The following is a 24631-nucleotide window of genomic DNA, read 5'->3' on the forward strand; positions in this document are numbered from 1 at the left end:
CGCCCAGAAAATGATGGAGCTACGCGTGCGACAACCTAATGAGTCGGTCACAATGAGGACATGGCCCGCCTCTTTCGTAGAACCGACCCGAACATGACCGAAAATAGGAAGTTGCACTAGCTCATGCGAGGTGTAAAACATCAGTTGATCGCAGGGCTTGTGCGCAATCCGCCAATCACTGTCGCTTAGCTTATCAAAGAGGCTAAGGCTATTGAGCGGGCCCTTCATCAAAGATGCAGGCAATACGATCGACTGTCCACCAGCACTACAATCAATGCCACCTCAGTGACTGCCGAGTATCAGAACTCCTTGCGTGAGCTGGTCAGAGAGCTCATCAGAGAGGAAATTCAAAAGATCATGACCCGAACACTAGATAGACCCGTCGCGTCAATCACCGAAGTGGTGCGTGACGAAATCGGCAGTCGTTCCCGGTAATCGATCTTCAAGACCACCAGCGACCCCTGCGTTACGCCGCCGCTGTCCGATGTCTAACACTGGTCGCAATCACTACGCTACACCACCAACCTCCGACAGCCGCTCCTTGGTCGCCGCAACAAGAGGAGGCTTCGAACTGCGTAGCCGTTATGCCGCTTCAGTCATACCACCAGCCGTCGTTCGCCGCGTCTTGGTCACCGCCGCAAAACGACGCTACGGGACAGCCGCAACTTCGGAGAACCTACGTATGGCGCATTGTCGATAGGCGCCCACTCTGTTTTCACTGTGGAGGCGCCGGCCATATTTCGCATCATTGCTGGCATCGTTACACATCATTTCGACCTCTTCTCCATGGTTCTTTGGTCGACGTGCAAATGACGACGCCATCCTACGCCGCGACGACGCTACTTTTCGGGAACCTCCAATAGTGCACCCGAATGACGAATCCGTGCCAAATGATAGGTCCGATTTCGGTTGTCGGTCGCGTTCTCCAACTCCTCCGTGTCAGATGGCTTCACCTAATGGATGTACTTTTGCTGACCTCCGAGGAAGGTGGTCGCCCAGCCCACGCCGGGGCAACTGGAGGCGGCGACCACTGGGGGCAAGGTTGCAGGCCCGCCACAAGACACTAAAAAGCCCCCAACATTCTCGCTGCAGAGCGACGTGAAGCCGATAAACACTGAAATTGTGAGCGCCAACATTGATGTTTTCGTGGATGGGCAGCCAGTGACAGCGTTAGTCGACACTGGTGCCGACGTCTCTATAATGAGTCAAGAACTCGTCCTCCGCCTGAAGAAAGTAAAGACGACATGGACGGGACCTCACATAAGGACGGCAGGCGGCCAATTACTGATGCCTCCTGGAAGATTTACTGCTAGAATTAACATCGGAGATCCTTCTTTCGTGGTTGCTCTCATTGTCCTTTCTGTATGCTGCAAAGGTTTGATTATTGGAATGGACTTCCTAAAAGAATATGGTGCCGTAAAAAACATCCCGGACCACATGGTGACGTTTTATAAGGGCTCCGGTTTAGTCCATTGCTTATCACCGCAACACAACTCCTTTCGTCATACGGAACTAGACGTCGTCATCCCCCCTCGATCGTGTGCCCTTGTTTTGGTGGCATGTGACATACCGTTTCATTGCGAAGGAGTTGCCGACCAAATAACCACGTTGTTGTTTACTCACGGTATCTCGGTCACACGAGGAATCGTGAATGTCACCGACGGGCGCACAAACCTGTTGCTAACAAATTTTGGCATACAGCGACGGCACCTTCCCAGGGGCACAGCTGTGGCTTATTTTGACGCCACTGCGGATGCTTGTGGCTGCTGTCGAAGAAGCGCCTACGGAAGACCCAGCTCCTGTACTTGATGTTAGCGCTGCTTTGTCGCAGCACGAACGAGAACGAGACAATATGAAGAAAATTGGGAATGTGTTGGCGTTGGCGTGTCTTCTCAGCCACTTTGAAAATGTCTGGACACCGAGAAGAGTTTGTTTCGTGCATGGAAAGAGTGATGTACCGTAGTGCCTTAGACTGCTAGAAGGAATATATTGGTCAGACGGGAAGGTGCCTCAATGATCGCTTACGGGAACATTCAAACAATTTTAATAATCTGTTAGAGACTAGTCAGCTAGACGCACACTGCTCGCGTTGTGGCTGTAAACCCTTATTTGACAAATCACAAGTGATATCTAGGAACCCAGACCAAGTGACCAGGGAGGTCATCGAGGCATTCGAAATGATTAGAAACGGTAATTATGTACCTTGTCCATCTGTGTCGCTGCCAAAAAAAGAAAACATGTTCCTATCGCAGTAACGGTCTATGGTGGATGATTTTGCCGGAAAAAAAATCTATGTGCGACAGTGGCCCTTTTCTGCCACTTGTACGATGGTATATATGTGGTAACCATGTGCAATAAAAGTTCAGTTGTTAGTAGCGCTGTGTTTTTGTTGCCTTCTGGTGTCCTCCTGCTTTTCTGGCACTTTGCCTGAAGATATGCAACACCACCTCACTTTCTGCCGGCACCTGCTACGTTTTTCTTCCCTTGCAATCCAGTCCGTAACCCTTAATGACCATCGGTTATCTTCCCTCCTCATTACATGTCCTGCCCATGCCTAATTCTTTTACTTGAGTTCAACTAAGATGTCAAGAACTCGCCTTTGTTCCCTGACCAATCTGCTCTTTTCTTATCCCTCAACGTTACACCCATCAATATTTCCATAGCTCGTTGCGTCGTCCTCAATTTAAGTAGAACCCTTTTCGTAAGCCTCCAGGTTTCAGCCCCGTGGGTGAGTACTGGAAAGACACAGGTGTTATACACTTTTCTTTTGAGGGATAATGGCAACCTGCTGTTCGTGATCTGAGACTACCTGCCAAACGCACCCCAGCCCACTCTTATTCTTCTGATTATTTCAGTATCAAGAACCGGATCCGCGGTCACTACCTGCCCTAAGTATATGTATTCCTTTACCACTTCCTTGCCTCGCTACCTATCGTAAACTGCTGTTGTCTTCCGAGAATCTTAAACATAACTTTAGTTTTCTCGAGAATAATTTTTAAACCAAACCTTCTGCTTTGCCTATCCAGGTCAGTGAGCATGCATTGCAATTGGTACCCTGAGTTACTAAGCAAGGCAATATCATCAGGGAATCGCAAGTTCCTAAGGTATTCTCCATTACCTCTTATCCCTAATTCTTCCCAATCCAGATCTCTGAATACCTCCTGTAAACACGCTGTGAATAGCATTGGAGAGATCGCAAATCCCTGCCTGACGCCGTTCTTTATTGGGATTTTGTTGCTTTTTTGTGGGGGAATATGGTGGCTGCGGAGCCGCTATATTTATCTTTCAGTATTTTTGCATACAGCTCATCTACACCCTGATTCTGTGATGCCTCCATGACTGCTGAGGTTTCGACTGAATGAAACGCTTTCTTGTAATCAATGAAAGCTATATATAAGGGTTGGTTATATTCGCAGATTTCTCTATCACCTGATTGATGGTGTGAATATGGTCTGTTGTTGAGTAGCCTTTACGCAATCTGCCTGGTCCTTTATTTGAAAGAAGTTTAAGGTGTTCCTTATTCTATTTGCGATTACGTCAGTAAATACTTTGTATGCAACGGACAGTAAGATGATCGGTCTGTAATAAGGTGGGCGGATGAGATTAAGTTTGCCGGGAAAACATGGCCACAATTAGTACATGACCGGGGTTTTTGGAGAAGAATGGGAGAGGCTTTTGCCCTGCAGTGGGCGTAACCAGGATGATGATGATGACGTTGATGATGCAGTGCCGACTAGCCCACAAGTCGGTTCTATGGAACATCACAAAGGCTCTAGCACGCTCTAAGGCTCGTTCCAACGTGGCGCAACGGAGCTGAGGGCCAATATGGCACCAGTGAAGACCAAGTCCCCACTCTGCCAACGTGTTTAGCAACGAGTCACTCCTGGACCCTTGGCTAACAGCACCCCATAGGGTCAGCAGGGCGCGCTGGCAGCATTACAGTTTTTTGCTAGGGACAAGCGTCGAGGGGGACGGCAGGAGCAAAACCGGGCAGCGTGCACTATCTCGGAAGCCATGCTGCAGCGTGACGTATATACCACGGCCACCGCGGATTTGCTGAGCTAACTGCGGCTCGCTGCGGGCAGCCGCTGCTAGGGTTGGTAATATAGATGAATGATTAATCGATGAAACGTGTCCCGCAGATTGAGTAATCGTCTCTGCGTACCTTTCAATAATCGACTTAATCGATCGGAACTTTTTGATCAATCATTTTAGAGAGTTTGTCAGGAGTGGCCTGAAAATTTGGAAATCACGTTGCAATGGCGGTGCACAAGGAGTAACTCAACGGTGGTGGTAGAGTGATTGGCTACTGTTTTTCTGACTCTGGAGAGATGCCGAGACGAGCGCCTTCCCCTCGCTTCCCCCACACTACACACGCCACGACGCCGCCCGAAGCCGAAGGCTTCAAATGCCCTCGCAATGTCAAGCCACACTACAGCAACTCAGCGGTTGATCGTCGTGCCTCTCCCAGTCCACTGAAGGCGTGACACAGCATGCTCGCTGGTTTGAAGCATGTGTTTAACATAGGGATGGACTTCATGTCGATTCAAGAAAATCTATCTCGTCCGAGCATCCATTCTCCCATGCTGTTTGTGTGCCCATTCGAAGACGGTGTCGGATTCACCGAGACATCCCAGCCAATCGACATTCGTCGCTCTGTAGAAAAGAGCCTGTGGTTTAAAATCTTAAATCAGTAAGTTGCTTTTCCCCTGTGCATATTGCCATTTCTTGCATATTTTAGTTGAACTCCACATTTCACTGTTGTTACTTTTATTATTTCTTGTTGAACTGTACCGTAGAGGAATTTACTAGTGCTTTCTGGTCTAATTTTTCGCCGAGTGCAATTTTAAAACATATATTGTTTACCTCTTCAAAAGCGACTTGTGCCAACTATATTTAGTCTTTAACAAGTTAAAGACTATCCCGTATCACTTGTGTATAAAATTCTGTTTCAAACTAGGTTATACCTCTCAAACATTAAAATTGGGTCTTACAAAAGCAGATAACTGTGTTTCAATCATTTTCGAAAGTGCCAGGCAAAATTTTCAAATAATCAATTCATCGATGAAAAAACGCTTTATCGAAATCTATTAATCGATGAAAGGATAAAATGTTCAATGATTAATCGTCCATCGAATACAAAAAAATAGATCTCTACTGCATGCTGTGGGTGACTTGGATGCAGGGAGACGGCAAGCCAGCCCGAACGACAGCATCCGACTGAAATAGGCGGTATACTTCGGGGAGAATGGATAGGTGGACTAGTTGCTACGGATTATTAGTAAAACTTAGGCGGCTCTAAACACACAGTACGTGTAAAGAGAAACAAACACCACACGCTCTACACTCCACAAGCGTGTGTGATATGTGTTTGTTTCCTATGTTTTATGTGTTTATAGCACTCTTAGTTTTCCTACTTCCAGAGTTGCACACCTTCGAGGTGTGTCGCCATTATGGTCGAAGCTCGTTCGACCCACGGAAATTGTGTGATTGCCATAAAGGTAAGTGCGAAAGCAAACATGGCACCTGCCACTTGGTGCAAAAAAGCTGTGCGCAGCTATCTACTGCGCTGTAGCACACCAAAGGTATGAGACATACGAGACAACGTCAACTCCACCGCAAGTTAAGGGATGGCCTCCGAGCTTGACGCGTCGTAGACGGCAAAATCGGAAGCTGCAGCGTCCCTGCGGACATTCCAAATCAAATTTTACTGCGCGATGGTGACGTTCAGTAGATGAATCGTTGTGGGCTCGCCGCGCTCCGCCGTAGTGCAAGCCATTGAACGAGGAACGCGAGCGCCACGAAGAGGATCATAGGCGATGTTTGATTGCAAATAAGGCTTCTTTCGCTGAACACATTGAAGTACTTATTGCGACAAATTATTTCTGAAATAGTGTATTGTAATTTCAGATGCATTTCTCGACTTCGATAGAAAGTGGCTCAGGGCTAGCTTAACCTAGAAATTGAAAACAAAAAAATGTAGGGTCGAAGATTGATATACCGAAGACAAAGGTAATGTTCAATACCCTGGCAAGAGAACGAGAATTCATTTTTCGCATTCACTCTCTAAAACTCGTGAAACAGTACGCTTGTCTAAGTCATTTACTTACAGAGGATCGTGATCATGACAGGGAAATTCACAGAATAACAAAAATGGAATAGAATGCATATCGCAGGTATTACTAAATCATGAACAGCATCTTACTGCTACCCTTCAAAGAAAAGCGTACAATCATTGCAATCTTTTAGTAACAATATACACGGCAGAAACTTGGATATTAACAAAGGAGCTTGAGAAGAAGCTACCGACTACACGATGAGCGATGCAAAAAAAGAAAGTCTTAGCGAAAGTTTGAGAAACGGGGAGGCAACCATGTTTATTACATAGAAAAACAGGGGTGGCGGATAGCCTAGTTAACATTAAGAGAAAATGGAGCTGGGCAGGGCTTGTGAAGCGTAGGGAAAGTAATTGTTGGCATATTAGTTTTAGTGTGGGTGCTTTGAACGGGATCGAAGCGCAATCGAGCACAGCAGAGAATTAGACGGGAGTAATGCAGCTGGGAAATTTTCAGGTACAACTTCGGGATTCACCTAGCTCAAGACAGGATTTTTCCCTGCAGTGGTCATGGAAACATGACGACGGCGCTGCTGCGTATTATTAAGGAACATCGCTTTCAGACCGAGTTACACACTCCTCTCAAAACTTGTTCCTTCTCAATTTTGTGTTATGCGCAATAGGGGAGCTATGCCTTGGAAAGTCAGAGTACACGGAAAAGTGAAGGATTAAAAAAAAAGACTCGCCATCTCGGCCATGCTAAAGTCGATATCAAGTGAAGCCGTTGAATACCACCACTACAACTGCTTAGGGAGGCATGGAATGGTTTATTGATATGGAGTAATGGTAACTAAGAGTAATGGTAGTAATGGGAGTAACGGTAATTTTGCCAGCATGCCACTGCGCATAGCGGTGCTGCAACGTTGATCAGTTGCTAGGCTTGTTTTTTTATATATGAAATGCTATAGGGACCTCAGTCCGCACGTCAAACGCTGCCTTCGGCGCGGTGCCTTGCTCAACAGTAATCTTTATCGGGAAAAGTATGCAGGGAGCGCTACATGCTTCACATTGTCATCAGGAGCGTCTTATTATCAATTATGTTGTTCAGATGATTGTTTCAGCTGGTTCTTTATTGAAACGTACACTCTTCTGTGTGTTGTACACGCGATTCCAAAGAATGTACGCAACTTTAGCTTCCCTTTGCTGAGTGCGTGAAGCCTCTGCCTTACAGAGAATGCGAGCCACTTCTCCTGGCCCTGCACTGCCACCAGGATCGGCCCACATTTTTGCTGACAGAAGCAGACACTAAAAATGGCGACCAACTAGAGCAATTAAGCTTCGCTGTAATGTAAAGGTTCTGGATTATTTCTGTGGTTAGAGTTTACCACCTGCAAGCGTGATTATCGGAACCTGACTCGGCGGCCTTCTTTTCATCAGCAAACGCTAACTCCCGCTAGGCCACCGGTGTCAGAACCAGCAAGGCAGATGTACACCATTATGGTGATGATGGGACCTACAGTGCGGACGGAATGGACGTGTTTCGAAACATTTCAAACAAAGTGTTGTCCTCGTCAGGGCAGCAACTGCGTTTCTACTGAGCGTTTATATAAAACGGATACTTATATTGTAGCGCTTTTGACAAAAGAACAACTTGTTGCCCTTACCGAAACGCGTCCCCTTGTCGAAACGTTGGCACCAGAGGAATTTCTTATTCGATCGTCTTGAGCACTTCAAATTCAGCACGCGATTTTTCGCATAGCGCGTTTTATTTGCGCGCGGAAACACCATCCGGCAGTCATACAGAGACGCGCCAGACTCATGCCTTTCCGGCAGTCGGGTGGCACTTTTTCACATGGTACGTTAGCGAAGATCTCCACGCGCATTTCGTGGGGCAGTACTTGCAGCCGAACGTAGGCTGCGGTGAGTGGGCGGCCCGGATGTGCTCCCTCAGTCTGGATACAGTGACGAAGCGCTTGGCGCACTGGTCGCAGCCGTGCTGGCGGTCGTCGGCGTGAGTTCTGAGGTGAACCACGAGCGAGTAGTTCCTGGTGAAGCGGGCGGGGCACAGGTGGCACATGTGGAGTTTCGGGTTGCCCTGCACCTGGCTATAGCCTTGCGGGAGCTTAGGTGTATTGCCGTGGTTGTCGCCAGTGTTGCATTTCGAATTTCCGTGCATCGTCAAAAAATGCTTTTGGAGATCACTGCGGCACGCAAAGCTTGCACCGCAGGCTTCACACACGTTGGGACTCCCGTCTGGGCGAGTGTCCTTGGGCCCCTGCGCCGGAGATTGAAGGAATAAAATAATACAAATCAAATTTTTTTACATTTAGCGTCCCAAAACAACACAAGGCCCATGGGACTTGTCGGGGGGGGGGGGGGGGCTCCGGAACAATGATTGAATGAATAAACAAATAATTGAAATAATGACTGCGCATTTGTCCCAATATGAACAAGGGAATGCAGCCAAAGTAACAACACGAGGAAACTGCCATTGTAATTGGGGATTTATATTAGGAAAGGGTGAGGGAATTGCACCAACATTCTGCACTGAAATTCGAGATGACAGAGATAATTGTAGAAAAAGACACAAGGAAAAAGCCTTCCCTTAAAACACTTTCATTCTTGTTTTGTTTGTAAAAAAAACATCTTGGACTACGTTCTAAAGAATGCTCTAAATAATATTATCCGGACATTTTCAGCTTCGGCTAGTGAAGCAGCCTGGCGGAGCTTTTAGCCCTCGACACTGTCTAGATTTTGCTGAAGAAAAATAAAACTTGAAGATGATCTCACGGTGTCATGATGCCAACATGGGAATGCGGTGGTTGTACAGCTTATCGGATGCATTGCGGACTGTTTCGTCGGCGCGGAAAAGAAGTCGAGGTTTCCTGACTGCTGCATATTGCGTGTGCGTGCTGCCAAACTGGCGGAGTATGCCGGCTGTTTTCATCGTTCTAGTTAGGCTCAAATAAAGCGGCTGTCAAGAAAAAAAGAAGACATTCTGGCGAAACCCATCTCACGATGGCTGTCGATGATAAGGCTCTAAGCATTCAAGCACTGTAGCGACGCAGCTTATTGCTTAAAAAACCTAAACATTGAGTTTTACATGCCAAAACCACTTTCTGATAATGAGGCACGCCATTGGGGGGGGGGGGGGGGGGGGAGGGGAGGAGATCCGGAAAGTTAGACCACCTGGGATTCCTTAACGGGCACCTAAATGTTAGCACATCGGTGTTTTCAATGCGCCGTATTGGTAAAGACACATTTATTTACAATTTATAGCAGTCATAAGAAACTTTCCGTCACTCCACAATTGATGCCTGTTGCATATGTGATGGGTACGTTCTTCTAACTCGACACTTTCGGGTGCCACAACGAAACTTTCATTAAGCGCGACTTGCCTACCGCAGCCAGTTAGACTTTGAACGAACTACTGCGCGAGTGCATAGATGAACTTCTCATGCATAAAACATTATTATGAATTGTCATAGCTAAGAAGGACCAGGGGTTAAGACTTCATCAGTCGAGCGCGTAATTTACTGTCTATCAGAGGCTAGAGAACAGACGTTCCCAGTGAGCGGAAGTTGGCGAGGTAAGCTACAATTGCTAAGCACCTATATACAGAAGAAACATGCCGATCGCATAAGAACACATGGAGATTGCAGGCTCCCCTGTGGATGCCTTATTCACGATGAAGCGACGAAAGATGGCCAAGGGAAAAGGGATACGTACAAACATATGGCGCGAGCGCCTCGCGCATGAACAAAAGATTTTCACCTTTCCCTGTTGAAGATGCTATCAATTGCGCGAGCAAGGTTCGAAGTTCGATTTCGTTCACCGGCCATGACGCCCGACCAGCTTAGTATTTTCACGTGTAATAATGTGAATAACTGGATAGTAGCAAAGACTGGGTCATGAAACTAACGCTCGGGCAAACATGTGGAACGAAAGACAAGTTACACTCAAAGAACGAAACAGCGGGGAGCGCAGTTCGCGATCATCGAAAAGCTGATTTATGTGTTAGGAAGCGTCGGCTATTTATACGTCACTCGTCGATAATTACAACCTTATCGCCTTCATTTAAGAAGGTACAACGCTATTCGCGTCGTGCATGCAATCTGATGACAAGGTTTCACTGCAATATAGAAAATAGACGGAATCGGCTACAACAATCGAGAATGTTCTGACACCAGCATGAACGCCTTGCGCCGAGCGATAACTCGAACAGTTGTAAAAAGTTGATTGGGGGGTAGTCGGATAAGATAAACAATGTACGCGGGCAATTATCGTCGCCCTTCGTAGAGTTCTTGCTTATTTAGGCATCAAATGCTTTTAGCTACCCTTGTCGGCAACCTTAGACGACCTTGAACCAAAAAAGCCAGAGCCATTATCCGGGCACAAAAGATGAGAATGGAGTTAGAATAAAACGAGAAAATCCGGTTATCGGTGCGGGAACAAAACGAGATTACCGAGGCAACCAGTCAAAACGTAAGATAATGCAGCCCTGAGAAAATCCAGAAAATTAATTAAAGTTGTGTTTCAATGGGCATATATAAGAAAATTACGTAAAAAATAAGTAGAAAACCAGACAATTTTTACGACATTTATCGGGACACATATCTAAAAAAATATTTAATGAATAATGTATGCAGTGAACAAATGAGCTGGTATATACAGGGTGTTTCACGTAACTTGAACCAAGGATTACAATAGAGGGTGGTTAGCCGTAGGTAAATGAAACCAAGGGCATATGGCTTGCTGTAATGTGGCGCTCCTTAGAGTTGGCTGGGCTTAACGCATTTGTGGACTGGAAATAATTGCTCAGAGACGAATCAAGAATTAGTGGAATGCATAAGTGCTGATATTAAGGGTTTCGGGAATGATGCCGAGATTATCCTACTAGGTGACATGAATGGCCACATAAAGGATCAAGATGGCTATACCGACAACGGGAAGCTAATGCTAGATCTTTCTGTGCAACGTTACCTCGTAATCGTGAATACAAAGCCTAAGTGCGAAGGGCAACCGGCAATCGATCGTTGATTACTGTCTGATGACGGAAGGAATTCCTGATAAGTTGAGAGAAATGATCATATACGAGGAAGGGTATAGCAGCATAGGGAGTGACTACAAACGCATCATTTTGAAAATGGGATATGTAGTTGGAAAAGAGAGCAAGGACTTCAAAATGACCACTACAAATTTGAACGCTGAACAAATAACAAATATAGTAACTAGAGTCAAGGAAGAACTTGGTAAACGGCCAAGGAGTGGGAATATAGTGAGCTTCGAACTGTAATAACGGCAGAAATACGGAAAGAAAAACAATATGTTCGTTGGAAAGTAAAAAAAGGAATCCCAAAAGATGATGGAACAGGGAGATAAGAGAGGCGATCGCTGAACGACAGAAAGCATCCAAAGAGCACAGGAAAGCAAAGAAGGCGCAGCTGCCACAGGATGAATTGGCCGGTAAATGGGAAATATACCGGGAGAAAAAGTATATGGTTAGAGTAGTATTGCAAGCAAAGATAAAAGGTGAAAGTGAACGTTGGTTATCAGAAATACGTGAGAAAAAGAAGGCAGCACATAAAATACTTTGCAACCACCTAAAATTATTAGGCAGGAAGTCAAGAACAATACAAAAACATGTCCTAGACGAAGATGGAATCAAACTGGAAGGGGAAGTGGCATTAAAAAAATCCGAAATATAACAGCCGTAACTTTCCAAGGAAATGATGAAGTTGTATATAACAAGAGCAATAAAGAGAACAAGACGGAAACGGAGCTGGCGCTGACAAATTTCAACTGGAAGAAAGGCGAAGAGAATATTCCTAAGCGCACAGCCACAGGGCTAGACGAGGTTCTCGTTTGGCTGATTAATGAACTAGGAACGAAAAGTAAGAAAGCTGTGGTGATAGCAGTGGAAAAATACCTTAAAATATAGAACAATACCAGACAGTTGGCGACAACGTAGAATGAATTCGATTTATAAAGGTAAAGGGCAGAAAGATAGAATTCACTCGTATAGACCGTTGACCATTACATCGGTAATATAGAGGTTAGCAATGCAGGCAATCAAATTAAAGCTGCAAGCATGGGCAGGTAATAATGGAATTTTGGGAGAACTTCAGAATGGCGTCAGAATAGGTAGGCGTTTGGATGATAACTTATTTGTTCTTACTCAATGTATAGAAATATCAAGAGTAGAAAGGAGACCATTATAAGTGGCCTTTTTAGACATTACAGGAGATTATGACAACGTAGACCGCAACATTTTCATGGGATATTCTGGAAGGGGAAAGCTTAGGCGACGATTGCCTACAGCTTATGAGAAAGATTTACCCAGAAAATACCGTTTGCTTTAAATGGCAAGGGATAAGCAGCGATAAGAAAGTTGACATAAACAAGGGACTGAAGCAGGGGTGCCCTTTATCCCCAGTGCTGTTTATGACCTGCATGGTGAGGATGGAAAGGGCGCTAGAAAGAAAGAATATCGGGCTTGTTCTTTCATACAAACAGGCAGGTACAGTAGTAGAGCCGCAGCTTCGACATTTATCTTATGCGGACCACATTATGTTGCTAGCTAACGAGGAAAGTGATTTGCAACGTCTGGCTGATATCTGTGGACAGGAAGGCGATAATTTAGGTTTGTAATTTAGCGTTATAAAATCAAGTGTTATGGTATTCAATGAAAACAGTCAAGGGGCAGTGGAAATACAGGGGCAGGAAATACCTCGGGTAAAAGAATATAAATACCTTGGTATATGGACAAACGAAGGAAATAGATAAATGGAAACAGGAAAGAAATAACAGTAAAGGGCAAGAGAAATGCAGCCATAATGACGTACTGAGCTCTATGGGGATACAATAGGTACGAGGTGCTCCGAAGTATGTGGAAAGATTTAGTGGTTACAGGACTTACTTTTGGAAATGCGTGGGTTTGCTTGAAATCAGGGGTACAATCAGGAATCGATGGTAAACAAATTTCAGTTGGACGCCTCGCATTGGGCGCTCACGGGAAGACTACAAATTAAGTTGTGCAGTTTGATATGCGCTGGACAAGTTTTGAGGTGAGGGAAGCTCAGAGTAAAATAGGTTATGAAGAACGACTGAGCAATATAGAAGGAAGTAAGTAAGCTGGGAGAGAGTTGAGGTATTTGTACAGGAAATGTATTGATTCCCAGTGGAGGAAATGAATTAGGAAGCTTACGAGAATGTATACGGCCTGTAGGGTGAGCGACACAGCATCAAAGAGCACCAAGCGAAAAGTCAGAGAGGCTGAAATAAACTCATGGGTGGTGGCAATTGACAGGGAACCTGCCATTAGGAACTACTTAAAAAGGAAAAACTAAATCAGGAAAAATAATTTACGATAAATCAAAGGTAAGCTCATTACTTTTCGAAGCTTGATCAGGATGCCATATAACACGCACCAATAAAGCAAGATATAAGAAGGAAGAAGAAAGATAGTGCTTGCTGCGGTAAAGCTAGGGAAACGATGGAGCACGTTTTGTTAGAGTATGAAGATCTCTGCCCAGTGGTTGATTTAGGCACCACTGGACTCATTGACGTCCTTGGGTTCGACGACAGAGGGGGGAAAGTAAACATGTCCGCAATAGAGATTAGTAAGAGGCGGTTGGAGGATTGGTGGAAGTACGCAAACGACAAAAAACGGAGACGTACAAGAACAAAAGTGCACAATAGTGGGTCGAAAAATTGGGTTATGGGAATTCATCGTGCGTTTCTTTTTTCAGTTTTTTTTTTTACCTAAGTAGGACAGTTAGGCAGTATATTAGCAAGAGCTTGGTGGCGCAACCCACCGTACCCTTCCAACGGGGACGCTCATAAAATCCATTCATTTATCCATCCATCCATCCATCCATCCATCCATCCATCCATCCATCCATCCATCCATCCATCCATCCATCCATCCATCCATCCATCCATCCATCCATCCATTTTATTCTGGTTAAATAGATAATCCACCAAGGTGAATTCTCCAAGATTTTTAATAATAACTTAAAGCCAAGAAGTACAGTTCGTTGCGTCGTAGGGGGGGTTCAGAAGAGACCGATCCTATTTTTTGTGGCGCCGTAGATGCGGCGTGCGATTATTTTTGGTGTTTAAAGAACTCCCGCGAAATTTGAAATTAAATCACGTGACTGCGCTCGAGCGCTATCGTATTGCAGCGCTCTCAACCATGCATCGAGCCAATCAGGCATCAGAGACGGCGGCGCTTCCTTTCCCAGTGCTGCCGCCGAAGATGCTGACGCACTGTGAAGGCGGTGCCTAGATCCGCGGCCGTTCACTTCACCACGGTCCACGCGCACTGTCCTTTCGCGCGAAGCGCGGTTGAGCGCGATACAGTACGATAGCGCATGAGCGCAGTCACGTGGTTTTATTTCATATTTTGCGGATTTTCCTTAAACGCCGAAAAAAATACCCACGCAGCAGGTACAGTGCCACAAAAAATTGGATCGCCACATTTCAGAATCCCATCCACTACGCCCTAAAGTGAATAATAAGCATTTTACATGGTTCATATTCTTAGGAGTGCGACATTACGGCAAATCATACGCCGTTGATTTCATTCAGCTACAGCTAACCACTTTTTTGAAATACTTGGTTCAAGTTACTTGAAACACTCTGTATACAGAATCAAATACCAGCAAGGCTCTATCATTATACGGGAAAAAAAAGAAATTGTCGACATTGCAGGATGAACGGAACCATTATACAGAGTGTTCCAAGTTATCACGCACCATGATTAAATATGTTCAAAGGCTACGTAGCTGGACAGAACCAAGGTGATATTGTTTGCCGTGGCTTGGATATACTGTGATTATTTTTCTGCCTTACGCCTAAGTAGATAATTAGTCTTAGCCAACTTCCCAATTATAATAATTAGGTAAAAAGTGTGAATGAGAAAATTGTTGAGCAACATGAAACACTGCCGATACAGCTTTCTGTTGGTTGATGTGTGATACATTCATAAATTTTGACGAGCATGAAAGAAGCGCACAAATACATGCAAAGTGCCTTGAGCGGCCAGTAACGCAGCAATTTCGCGTTTATTCGCGGGCTTTCTTCACTTCGGAAACACTTTTACGTAGCATCTACTCAGCAGCAGATAGCTGCAACGGTAATTTTTATGTAACTCCACAATTTCGTCTTTGACACTTTTAATCTAATAATTGAGAAGTTGATTAATTAAGGCAAATTATGTAGTTACGAGCAATGCACAACACAATCACTGTATCCCCACGCGACGGCAAGCAACATGACCTTGGTTGCTTCTAGCTACGTTGCATTTGCATATTTTTAAATCTTGATGCAGGATTGTTGGGACACCCTGCATGTGCGATACACGTTTGAAAGAAGGGAGACGCCCTTACCGCCAGACCCGTGTAGACGGCGAATGCCTTGTTGCGGTGATCGGACCTGAACGGTCGCGCCCCGGTCTGCCGACGACGAACGTGAAGCCGGATGTCGTGCTTGGCGCAGTTGGGTTGGAAGCACACGTCGCATGTCCAAGCTTTGACGGTGCTGTGCTTCTTCACATGGTCAATCAGAAACGACTTCGTCGTGAAGGCAGCGTGACACAGCGCGCACTTGAAAGGCTTATCTTCCATGTGGATGCGCACGTGAACCGCCAACGTGTTTCTGTTCGGGCACATCCTCTCGCAGTGCGGGCAGCAGTACCACAGCTGCGGCTCGTGCGTGGCAAGCGAGCTGACGACGGCCACGGCTCCGAGGCTCGGACGAGAGGGCGCTGGTGGAGGCGGCGCTTCCGCGGTCGAGCTCGGAGACGCGACGTGGCTCTGGGTCGAGGTTGGGCTTGTTGAGGCCCCACGCTCCGGAGCAAGGACCGAGGCCTGGGACTGGTCACGGCTGAGCGACGGCACTCCATGGCGTTTCGTGGCAGCCTTCAGCGTCAACCCCTCCTCTGACGCCATTGTGCAGTCGATGGGCCCTAGATATTGTGTTGCTCTGCCCAGTAGGGGGCGCGTGCGGCGTTCTTCAAAGGTATTCTACCGTTTATACTTTTGACAGCTTGTAACTGATGGAAGACTTTGGGGTGAGAGCTCGAATGCAACTGAAGGTTCAATTGACGAATTCTTGCAGAGACATTGCGTCGACGGTTCTTCGCCTTTTTCGTCTGTCCTCTTGGTTCTTGCAGGGTAAACCTGTTGTATGTCGGAGAAGAGTGTACGTGTTGCCATGAAACGGGTATTCCAAGGCAAACTACATCTCTCGAGAAACAAAATTCGCCAGACTCCACAGGAGTTGACGTCTACGTAATGCAAATTTTCTTGAAGCCGCAGAAGCTTGATGTGGGCGAGTTGGTTTTGCATACTTGATGAAATGAGCGCTACCAAGACGCGAACTAAAAGAACAACATGTACGACGGACAAGGCGAAAGCGCCTTGCGGACAAGCGCCTTATCCGTCGTACATGTTCTTCTTTTAGTCCGCGTCTTCGTAGCGCTCTTTTCATCAAAAAATGTTCTTGAATACTTAGGTAATCCCAAGCATTACAAACGTCTCAGCGAGGTGGCTTGAACATGAGAATCTTCTAAGGATATATATTCTGGCTATCGAAGCACGCATACGTGGCCAATTCGGGACGCACCAAATGTCTGAATAATTCGGCTTTCATGCGGGAGCAATCTTAAACGTGTGCCATTATGCCTGTCACCGCATGCGTCTACGGAATAATGGTTACGTTATTAGGCTTCCGTACATGTTCCCTATATACATCCGGTCACCGCGCCATTATATATATATATATATATATATATATATATATATATATATATATATATATATATACACATATATGTGTGTGTGTGTGTGTGTGTGTGTGTTTGTTATGAACGCAACCGATGCCTGATTTACAGCTTCAGCATCTATACATATCATCATCCACTGTACATTTTGCACTGTATAAATCATGATCAGTTGCACAGCGCGATCTTCGTTGTTAAAAATTACATTAAATTATGGGGTTTTACGTGCCAAAACCACTCTCTGATTTTGAGGCTTGCCGTAGTGGAGGACAAAAATTTTAATGCCTCTAAGAAGGAAAACGTTGAGTGTGAACATGGAATGTTTTACCAAAATCCCCATAACTGGTAAGCTTAAAACAATAGAGAACGAAACTTTAGAAGCTAGTAATCTTGCTCCAAGAACGGATATAGCAACCGTGTGAACTGCATCTGTTGGAGCATTTATAGCGGACAAATTTAATTTGTGAGTATAAAGCTTACGTCAAGTGTTACTATGTTGCAAAAACTTTGCAAAAAAGCATGCCTACAAATTAGTGGCATATTTTGGGTCATTGTATATTAGATCAATTCGGTGCCGTTAAGGTGTAATATAAGGTACAGTTTGCAGAATTTTAACTTTATTTTAGTGTGTTAGAGGCGCGAACTCTATACTTGATAGTTTTTTTAATTTGGCATTTTTAACTTGGCAAGTTGAATTTGTCGAGAACACGAAGTGAAGGCAAGTGTTTGATGTAGTAGGTCTTCGACATCGCTCTGCCATCTGCTAGCCGCCTGGTTAGCTCAGATGGTGGATCGGCTGCCCCAGAAAGGCGGCGTTCCCAGGTTCAAGTCCCGGATCAGGCCGAATTTTTCTTCAACTCTGGGGGTTTTTCTTTTGAGGAACCCGTACGGGTTACCTTTGTAACAATTGCTACGAGCGGGTGGATGTCTGATTTTGCCTTTATTACTTCTCTCCACCTTGCGGGTTTCCGTAGAACTGCTACGTCAATTGGTAAGCTATTCCGTGGTAAAGCAGTACAGTAAGCCGCGTTGAGAACCACCGCGTAGCAGGTGGCATCGGATTAATTTTGGTAACCCTGTAGCTCTTTCATGTGCACATCTCTTCTGAAGCCTGGAGCACATATGTGCCTATTGGGCAGTACAAGCGGCTAAAAAACAAGGGGGTCTACATTTGCTGCAAAAGCACGGCGCGGTCTCGGATGAAAGGTTCTTATCCCAAAAGCTCTGCGAGCGCGGTGACCCCGGCGCAGCGCGAGATCACAACGGAATTCGGGAGACAATACTTCAACATGTGACGCGTGCACGCTAGCGTGGCTGGTGGACAGCGTATGAATGTACTGATTTACCTCCATTTTCTGCGGAAAAGCTGGGCGAGAAATTCACAAGTCAGCACTCTCGCACAAGATTAAACGAGCCATAAATTGAGAAAACAAAATCCAGCGACGCAACGCAATCTTCTATCAATAAACGTCTGTACTACTCGCAACGGTGCGAAACGACGACTTCACCAAGCTTAAGAATACATAAATAGGTGAAAAATAAAGTGCAGCTTGTCGTAATACTTTTTCTGACGTACCTGCGGTCTGTCGGAGCCTCCTGAACGACCAACCCGTCTATCTGTTCCAGGCTCGTGCTGAGGGTACTGCGGGTGATGATGATAATCAAGCCTCAATTAATGACACGAACCCACTGCGGGTGATAGGACACGAACCGCGTGGTAATATGATTGAGAAGTGGAATAAATTAAAAATTAAATAGGTAATATAAAAGGAAAATGAATGCATAATGAAAGATGAGAAGTAAAGCGATAATAAATCAAATAAAGTAGTGTATAACGTAGTCAGCCTCGCGTACAGAGGAATAGTAACAGGAAGTTCTAAATAAGATACATAAAGCATCGACTAAAGATGAGGAAGTTAAATTTTCAATAATAATATTGTTAGTCTAATCGTGAATTTGTGTTTTTACTTTGAATTTATTAATTTAATCATTTATTGAAAGTGAAATAAATCAACCTTGGAAAAAGCTAAATAATAATAAGGCAATCCTTTTGCGCGAAAGAGGAAACTATAAATGGCTATGCAAACAACAACAACAACGTTCCTGTGAATGTATCCTAATAACGTTGCTCCAAGGGACAGTGTAACAGCACTGCATAAAGACAGTCCTAGATTTCCAAACATAGTTTTCGGTGAGTAGAAAATTGTCAACACGATAATAAAAAGTGATCGATGGATTCCGACTCGCTGCAGATGAAGCATAAAGGGACATGTGCTCTGCGGTGTACCGCCACACCTCATCTATGCAAGGAAACCTGAAGTGCGGGAATACGGCAAGGCAGGAATACTTCGAATTGTCGGTTGTAGAGGGCGCTAGGCGCTTTGCGTTCAGTATATGTGGTTGTCGAATAAAGGTGTGGAGCATTCATTCGGTCAAGGCGGCTCCGAGTCACTTGGGTAGACGCAGCTAGCGTCTGTCAGCACCCCACATCGTATATGGTGTCGGAAGTGGTCGCCGTTTGCTCTCTCTAATGGTGAACAAGCCGAATGCTGTGTTTGCCGACGTACCTGGACTCCAACAGCTATCGAACTTCGACTTCGCCGACCCAACAAGTGCATGGTGTACCTGGGTTGAGCAGTTCGAGGACTATGCCTACGCTTCAGGATTGCACCAAGCTACCGATGAGGTTCGGGTACGAACGCTTCTTTATTGCATAGGTGATCAAGGTCGACGCGTGCTGGCGTCTTTTAACTTGTCAGCCGAAGAAGTTCAGTCGTACAGCGTTGTTAAAAGCAAGTTCACCTCGTATTTCATGCACCCGCTAAGCGAAGTTCACGAGAGTTATTGTTTTCACAAGCGCACGAAGCAAGGAGACGAGAGAGAGAGAGAGAGAGTAAACGTTTATTGTAACAGAGACTGTTTTGGTTATGGTGGGTGGAGCCCCTCCTCCAGGGCCCCACTGGTTACAGCGGCTCGCCGGGCCTGGTCAAGGGTCGCCAGTTGGCTTCCCAATTCCACTTCCGCGAGTCGCGCCTCCCACAACCAGTTATGTAGAGTGTTGTCTAGCAGCGGCGAGGTGGCAGCCGCCGGACGTGACGCGCACTGGAATGTTATGTGTTCCAATGTCGGTGTTCCTTCGCACCACGGGCATGTGTTGCTGTATTTGTCTGGGTACATTTTGTGTAGCCTGTATAAATGTGGGAAAGTGTTTGTTTGCAGGCGGCGCCAGTCCCGTGCTTCCCTCCTGTCTAGGTCTGGGTGAGGAAGGGCTTTGGTTCGCCTACTTAGCCGTTGTAACTCGAGGATTTCTCTTGGCGCACCGGGTGTCGAGGTGTTCTCCCGGGCGGTGTGGCCCGCGGCTCGGCCTGTCATGCTTCGAGCCAAGCGGTCCGCCCGTTCGTTCGCAGCTATCCCTGTGTGCGCCGGGCACCAGGTCACGCAATGATCCATGGTGAGGTTCGTACCTAGGATGCGGAAGACGCAGCCCGGTAAAGCCCCCCCAAGGAAGAGGCGGCAGGCGTCCTGCGAGTCCGTCAGCACGTAGGCCGATTGGCCCTTAGCTTCCGCGGCGCGTATAGCAAGGGCTATGGCCACAGCTTCGGCCGTTGCAACCGATTTCGTGTGTATAGATGCTGCTACGGTTGTTCGTCCTTGGCTAGTCACGACTGCTGCAAATGTATTGAGGGTGCCTGTATTCTTGTGATACGAACTCGCGTCTGTAAAGTAAGTATCCGGGTCGCTTCGCCGCCTTAGTAAGGTGGCTGCCCGCGCGCGTCTCCGTGCCGCATGATGGACTGGGTGCATGTGACGGGGGATCGGCGCCACGTGGATCCGCTCTCGGATTTCAGATGGCAGTAGGATTGTTTCATCGCCACAATATTGTGGTGTCAGTGGATAGTTAAGTCTTTGTAAAACCGAGCGCCCCTGAGGTGTCGTGTTTAGCCGTTCACGCTGCGCCATTAGAGTGGCCGCTGCATATTCCTCAAAAGTGTTCATCATTCCTAATTCGTTCAGTCGGATCGTGCTTGTGCTTTCAGGCAGGCCGAGTGCTGCTTTACAGGCAATTCTTATGAGCTTATCCGCATGTTCGATGTCGTGGCGCCGCGTGGTTTGAAAAGGCAGGGCGTACGTTAGACGACTAATGACGAAGGCGTTTACTAGTTGCATGGTGTCTGCTTCGGTCATGCCTTCTCGGCTGCGTGCAACTCTGCTAATAAGCCCAGTTACGCTCCGAACAGTGCGTCTGAGATTGGAGAGCGCTATGCTAACACTGCCCGTTTCTTGAATGCACATTCCAAGTACGCGCAGGTGGGATGCCCTCTTGATGGGCTCTCCCTCTAAGGTGAGCTGCAGATCCGGAGCCCTGGTCGCTTGGGTATGTCTAGGTCTAATATGAATATACTCCGATTTCGCTGGAGCGCACCTCATGCCTGCTCGCCTCATATAGTTTTCAATGGTGCTGATGGCCTGTTGAAGCGTGTCTTGTCGGTTTCCGTAGGACCCTTTGCAGGCCCAGAGTGTAATGTCGTCTGCATATATGGCGCAGCCAAGGTCCAGGTTCTTCTGTAAGTCCAGGGCCATTCTACGTAAGCCGACGTTAAAAAGAAGTGGTGACAATATGGATCCTTGAGGAGTGCCCTTATCTGGTAGGCGATACAGAGCAGAACGTGCTGAACCTAGTCCTATTTTCGCGGAGCGGCTGCTCAGGAAGTCTTGAACGTAATGAAATACTCGTTCTCCACACCCGACATCACGCAGTCCGTCTAGTATTGTAGTGTGTGAGATGTTATCAAATGCCTTATGGACGTCGAGTGCTAGCAGGATTCTGTCCATGCTGCCCGGAGGAGGATTGAGCACCTCATCTCTTAATAGAAGAAAGACGTCCTGTGCACAGATTCGCCTGCGGAAGAGTGAGTTTCGTTCGATGTGGGCGTCGAGTCGGGTTAGAATTACTCGTTCAAAGAGCTTGCCCATGCAAGACGTGAGCGATATGGGCCTGAGGTGGTTGAGCTCGCGCGGCTTGCCCGGTTTTGGTATAAGCATGATGTCAGCCTGCTTCCATTCTCGTGGTTGTCTTCCATCCGCTCGCCAGACCTGTTCATTGAAGAAGTCGACTAAGTGCTGTAGGGCTACGTCACTAAGGTTGCGCAGCATTGCGTTGGTGATTTGGTCGGGTCCAGGAGCCGTGTTCTTCTTGAAGGTTTGTGCTGCTGCGTAGAGCTCCGAGAAGGTGATGGGGGCGTCCAAGCTCGAGTTATCCTGTCCTTGGTATTCTCTCATAACGCTTGAAGATGTCTGGACAGCGCCGGTGTAGGTGCGTTTTAGGTGCTCGAGTAGTTCTTGTTCTGAGCCCTTGTATTCTCCTAACAGCCGCCGCATGACGTTAGACGTCTCGGTGCGCGTGCTAGTTGGGTCTAACATGCACCGAAGAATGGACCAGGTCTTCTTGGTGCTGAGGGTGCCTGTGAGAGAGTCGCAGAAGCTGCACCAATTTTGATTATTCAGCTCCTTCGCATAGGTGTTAGCTTCGTTTGCCAGCAGGGCTATTCGGCGCCTAAGTTTGCGATTACGCCGCTGCCGCTTCCAGCGTTTGGTGAGGCTGTCATAATATATGGTACGCGGGAGTGGAAACATAAACATACGAAGACAGTGCGCCGTGCGGGGGCGAATTGGCATGGTCGCCGAAAAGCAGCTTCCTCGCTGGGCGTCTGGCCCATAGGAGCTATCGCCACGACCACGGCGATAGCTCCTATGGGCCAGACGCCCAGCGAGGAAGCTGCTTTTCGGCGACCACGCCAATTCGCCCCCGCACGGCGCACTGTCTTCGTATGTTTATGTTTCCACTCCCGCGTACCATATATTATGACAGAGGCTTCTGTGGGCCTCCCAGAGGTGGGCGAGATGGCTGTCTACTGCTGGTGCCTCCGTTGTGGTCTTGATCTCTCTCGTGGTGGCAGAATGGGCCTCCTTGAGGAAAGCTGTCCAACCTGCGGCCGTGGCTAAGGAGACGAGAGCATCCATGCTTCTTATTCCGCGTTGCAAAACATGGTAAAAAGATGCAAGTACGACTCAGCGTCCGTTGAGGACAGGCTCGTTCGAGACCAATTTATTGTTGGTCTGCTGGACAGCAGGTTATCAGAACAACTCTGCCGTACTTCTGACTTGACGCTCTATAAAATGCTTCTGCATGCACGGCTGCACGAAGATGCGGAACAAGAAAAAAGTGAACGAGAAAGCCAATTACTGGGCCAGTCGCCGTTGATGTAGCGAAACACAGGCCAACAAGAAGGCCGTCACGTAATCAAGCGTCGGCAGCAAGAGAAACGCTCCTCGCCGGTGTGCACAGATCGTGTCACTTCTGCGGACGAGATGAGCATCAGCGGAAATTTTGTCCTGCCAACAAAGCTGTTTGCAAGTTTTGCAAAAAGAAAGGACACTTCGAAGCATTTGCTTAGCCAAACAGAGCTCGCAAAGCCGACAGTCACATGCCATCGAGATGCACGCTGTCAAGAGCATTCATGAGACAAAGGCTAAGTGTATTTGGATCCACGTGAATGGAGTCCCATTCAAAATGAAGATAGACTCAGGAACGGAAGTTACCGTTGTTTAAAGGACTTTTTCAGGAGTACCATCGCGACTCGAAAAACCGGAGGGTCTTCTCACCGGTCCAGGAAACTGCCCCTTGAACGTAACAGGCCAATTCACAGCTACGTTGGAGTGGAAGAGCCGCACCTTCATACAGTCAGCAAACGTCATGCCTTCGCAGTCTACACCTCTAGTAGGCTATGCTGCTATCCTCGCATTGGGAGTCGTGAAGTTCATCGACGCCGCACACCGACATGAAAATCAATCAAGCTCTGCAAGCGACGCAACCCCTGGCCAGGACATCTTCGAAAGGCTTGGTACTGTAGGGGAGGAGTACACTATTCTACTCAAGCGAAATGCCAGGCCATTTGCTCTCAGTGTACTTCGCAGAATTGCCATTCCTCTGTAGAACCAGGTAAAGGATGAGCTGGACCAGATGTAAAACAAGGTGTCATCAGGCGCATTATGGAGCTGACATCATGGTGTGCCGGTCTGGTCGCAGTACCGAAGGCATCAGGCGGAATTTGAATATGTGTGTACTTAACAAAGCTCGACAAAGTTCTGCGTGAAAAGCATGTGCTTCCAACGGTCGAATGGGTACTCGGGCAACTGGGCGACGCCAAACTGTTCTCAAAGCTCGACGCGACAACAGGATTTCACCAAGTGCGATTGTCCCGGGAATGCCAAGAGTATACCACATTCATCACACCATTTGGACACTACTGCAACTGTCGTCTGCCTTTTGGCTTGACTTCAGCACCGGAATATTCTCAGAGAGAATGGCTCGAATTCTGGAGGGGCAACCGAACGTCGTCAACATGATAGATGACATTCTGGTTTTTGGCAAAGCTCGAGAAGAGCACGACAAGCGACTTGTGGAGGTTCTTGAACATCTAAAGACAAATGGAGTTAGACTCAACAAGTCAAAATGCTGCTTCGGTCAAGACAAAGTAGAGTTTCTGGGTATGCTGATCGACGCCAACGGTATCTCGCCAAGTCCCAGCAAACTCGAAGCACTGCGCAACTTGATGCCACCCATGGACGTCGCCGCGGTTAGGTGTTTCCCCGGCATGGCTAATCATTTTGGTCGCTTCCTGCCCACCCTTTCGCAAGCAACCGCCCCTATTCGTGCCTTGCTAGGTGAGCAAAATGCATGGCAATGGCGACCGCTTCAAGAGACTGCTTTTAATCGGGTAAGAGCGATG

General features: G+C 47.0%; 1 protein-coding gene across 1 annotated transcript; it reads right to left on the minus strand.

Annotated features, from left to right (window-relative positions):
- Positions 1-7802: 7802 nt before the first annotated feature.
- On the minus strand, positions 7803-18519 carry LOC135899416 (zinc finger protein OZF-like). Its single transcript, XM_065428661.1, has 3 exons — positions 18418-18519; positions 15448-16239; positions 7803-8330 (listed from the first exon to the last, which is right to left on the minus strand). The coding sequence occupies exons 2-3, from the start codon at positions 16006-16008 to the stop codon at positions 7872-7874; spliced, it is 1020 nt and encodes a 339-aa protein (XP_065284733.1). The 5' UTR covers positions 16009-16239; positions 18418-18519; the 3' UTR covers positions 7803-7871.
- Positions 18520-24631: the final 6112 nt, after the last annotated feature.

Source organism: Dermacentor albipictus, chromosome 6 (assembly GCF_038994185.2).
Source record: "Dermacentor albipictus isolate Rhodes 1998 colony chromosome 6, USDA_Dalb.pri_finalv2, whole genome shotgun sequence".
NCBI lineage: Eukaryota > Metazoa > Arthropoda > Arachnida > Ixodida > Ixodidae > Dermacentor > Dermacentor albipictus.